The 3,290-nt window shown below is 38.8% G+C and overlaps 1 protein-coding gene across 1 annotated transcript; it reads right to left on the bottom strand.

Moving 5' to 3' along the window:
- Window positions 1-1,717: 1,717 nt before the first annotated feature.
- TUBA3C (tubulin alpha 3c) lies at window positions 1,718-2,607 on the bottom strand. The gene is given in 5 exon segments (XM_053921578.1): window positions 1,718-1,887; window positions 1,890-2,017; window positions 2,019-2,107; window positions 2,109-2,160; window positions 2,162-2,607. Coding segments are annotated over 5 exon segments (858 nt in total). The 5' UTR covers window positions 2,581-2,607.
- Window positions 2,608-3,290: the final 683 nt, after the last annotated feature.

The following is a 3,290-nucleotide window of genomic DNA, read 5'->3' on the forward strand; positions in this document are numbered from 1 at the left end:
CTTCTATCTCTGTCGTGAGAATCAAAATTCTATTTTTTTATGAATCATTTCTTACTCTGTGTTGTGGCCCTCTTGAAGGTGGTAAGTGTGTCTCAGGGTCCAGATTTAATGGTGGAAAGGATGTGAGGTAAAAAAGAACTAATAAGAATGAGTTTATACTCATCCGTCAAAATACTATCCTTGTACATACACACAGAACAAACACACATGCACATCTTTACAATAACATGGGTTTGTATCACAGTATTCCATTTGTAAGAAGGTATCCTATAGATATGTTTTACAATATTTTTAAAAGTAGCAAAAATCAGAGATCACCTAAATGTCCATTATTAGGGATTGATTTAAAATGTTATATCCATAAAATGAAATTCTGTACAGTTGTTAAAAATAATGAGATAACTTTAACTGATGTGGAAAAGTGTCCATACATTGTTAAGTTGCAAGCAGTAATGTCTAAACATTTATATGAGACCAGAAAATGCCTATGAAAAATATACAAGAAGGAGGAATTGAGAGAGAAGGAGAGTATGCTTTACTCTCTTATGTAATATTAGAGTTTTAAAAATAATGGACATGTAAATAACTTTATAATGTTTCAACTAAACTAAAAGTTACATTTTTCATATAAAACATTTTTAATGGAAGTATATCCCTGAGTGTACCAAAAATATTAGTTTACCTGCATTTCAGTTGTCTCTAATTTTTTTTAAAGATCTTATTTATTTACCTTTAGAGAGAGGGGAAGGGAGGCAGAAAGAAAGAGAGAGAAACATCAATGTGTGGTTGCCTCTCACATAGCCATCACTGGGGATGTGGCCCGCAACCCAGACATGTGCCCTGACTGGGAATCCAACTGGTGACCCTTTGGTTCTCAGCCCACACTCAATCCAATCAGCTACACCAGCCAGGGCTCTAATTTTTTTAATCCTCACCCGAGGATATGTTTTTTTAAATTAATTTTATATATATAGAGAGAAACATCGATTGATTGCTTCCCATACGCACCCTGACTGGGAATCAAACCCGCAACTCCTTGGTGCACAAGGCAACATTTCAACCATCTTAGTCACCTGTCCAGGGCTCAGTTGTTTCTAATTAAAAAAAAAACATTTTAAACTATGTTGAATAAATGATCAGCATTATTTTACCTACTTAACATTTAAATACTGATTTTTCGAAAGTTTTTATCATGAAAATTTTCAAATATTTGCAAAAGTAGACAGAATAGTGCTATGACTCCCCCAGGATCCCATCCAGCTTCAATAGTGCTTAACTAGGAGCATGTCTTGTTCTGTTTATGCCCAACCTACTCTTCCATCCCAGATGGTTTTGAAGAATTCCAGAAATGATATCATTTTTCAGTATTCCTAAAACATAAGATTAAAAAAATATATTACTACAATACCATTATTACACCTACATTTAAAAAATGTTACATTCTTAATATTAAATGGGCAGTGTTCAAATTTCCAATTGTCTCAAAAAACCTTCATTTTTAAAAAGTCAGGATCTAAAGAGCTCCTGGTTGATATGCTTCTTAATTAGTTTTTTCCTTTGCAATGCCTTAGTTTGAAACATGAGGGGAAAATCTTATAGGTATACATGAAAAAGACAGACATGATCACAGGTAAAAGCAAAGAAAATCTAACCAGAAAGCAGCTGTTGAACCTGAAGTTCTGAGTATGACATGTTGCAGGGCCGAGAGGAATGGTAATTAGTATTCCTCTCCTTCTTCCTCATCCTCTCTTACAAGAGAATCCACACCAACCTCCTCATAATCCTTCTCAAGGGCAGCCATGTCCTCAGGGGCTTCAGAAAACTCTCTTTCCTCCATGCCATCACCCATGTACCACTAGACAAAGACACGCTTGGCATACACAAGGCCAGATGAGCCTAGACCTCAGCAATAGCTGTGCTGTTGCTCAGGACACACATAGCTTGCTGTACTTTGGCCAGCTCTCCACCAGATACCACAGTGGGAGGCTGGTAATTAATGACAACTCTGAGGCCAGTGGATACTGCACTTAGTCTTGATGGTGGCAATGGCAGCATTGACATCTTTGGGAACCACGTCACAATGGTACAACAGGCAGCAAGCCATGATGTATCTATTTACCAAGGCAAGGGTCACATTTCACCATTGTGAAAGCTGATCTCTGGTTGGCTGATCTCTGCTACAGAAAGCAGATAGAAGGCTTTCTCAGCAGACATGAAAGGGGAATATGTGGCCAGAGGGAAGTGGATGCAGGGATACGGCACCAGGTTGGTCTGGAATTTGATTAGATCAATATTCAGGGCTCCATCAAACCTGAGGGAAGCAGTAATGAAGGACACAATCTGGATTATTAGGTGGTGAAGGGTAGTGTAGGTCGGGCTCTCAGTATCGATGCTTCTATGACAAATGTTGTAGATGTCCTCATTGTCAACCATGAAGGCACAATTGGAGTGTTCCAGGGTGGTGTGGGTGATGAGGAAGGAGTTGTAGGGCTTCACTACAGCTGTGGAAACCTGGGGTGCTAGGTAAATGGAGAACTCCTGCTTGGGCTTTTTGCCATAATTGACAGAGACACCTTCCATCACCAGGGAGATGGACCCAGAACCAGTTCCTCCACATGCTTGCCAGAGGCTGTCTCACTGAAGAAAGCATTGAAGGAGTCATCTCTTCCACCAGTGGTATTGTCACTTGGCATTTGGCCAACAGGCTGGATGACATGGATGGAGATGAACTCACATATGGTTGTGGGTTAGCAGGCTCAGGCAACAGGACTAGACACTGAGTCCCAATTATTGTCCCTGACAAGCTAAGAGTCAATGCACAAAATAAACAAACAAGTAAAATGAACCCCCCAAAAAGCAGCTTAATTGGAAAAAGCACTAGAATAAGAGTCAGAATATAGGTTTAAGTCCTGACTTCGTCACCTGCTGAGTATTTTGTTTTAGACATTTGGTAAACTCTGATTCTTTGTGTTGCTTTCTAACTATTTTTCCCATTTGTACTTTGAGGATAAAAATAGCAGAAAAAGCCCTGACCAGTGTGGCAAAGAGAAAGGTCGCCAGTTTAATTTCAGTCAGGGCTCATGTAAGAGACAACTGATCAATGTTTCTCTTTCACATTGATGTTTCTCTTCCTCTTTTTCTCCCTCTCTTCCCTTCTATTTAAAATAAATAAATAAAAATTTTTAAAAATAGCAGGAACCACAATAGTAATAATAAGGATAATGATGCCAGCTTCAGTGAGTAAAGTCATTTTGTGAACTTCAACAAAACGATCTACTATCACTGCCAGT

Source organism: Desmodus rotundus, chromosome 3 (assembly GCF_022682495.2).
Source record: "Desmodus rotundus isolate HL8 chromosome 3, HLdesRot8A.1, whole genome shotgun sequence".
NCBI classification, from domain to species: Eukaryota; Metazoa; Chordata; class Mammalia; order Chiroptera; family Phyllostomidae; genus Desmodus; species Desmodus rotundus.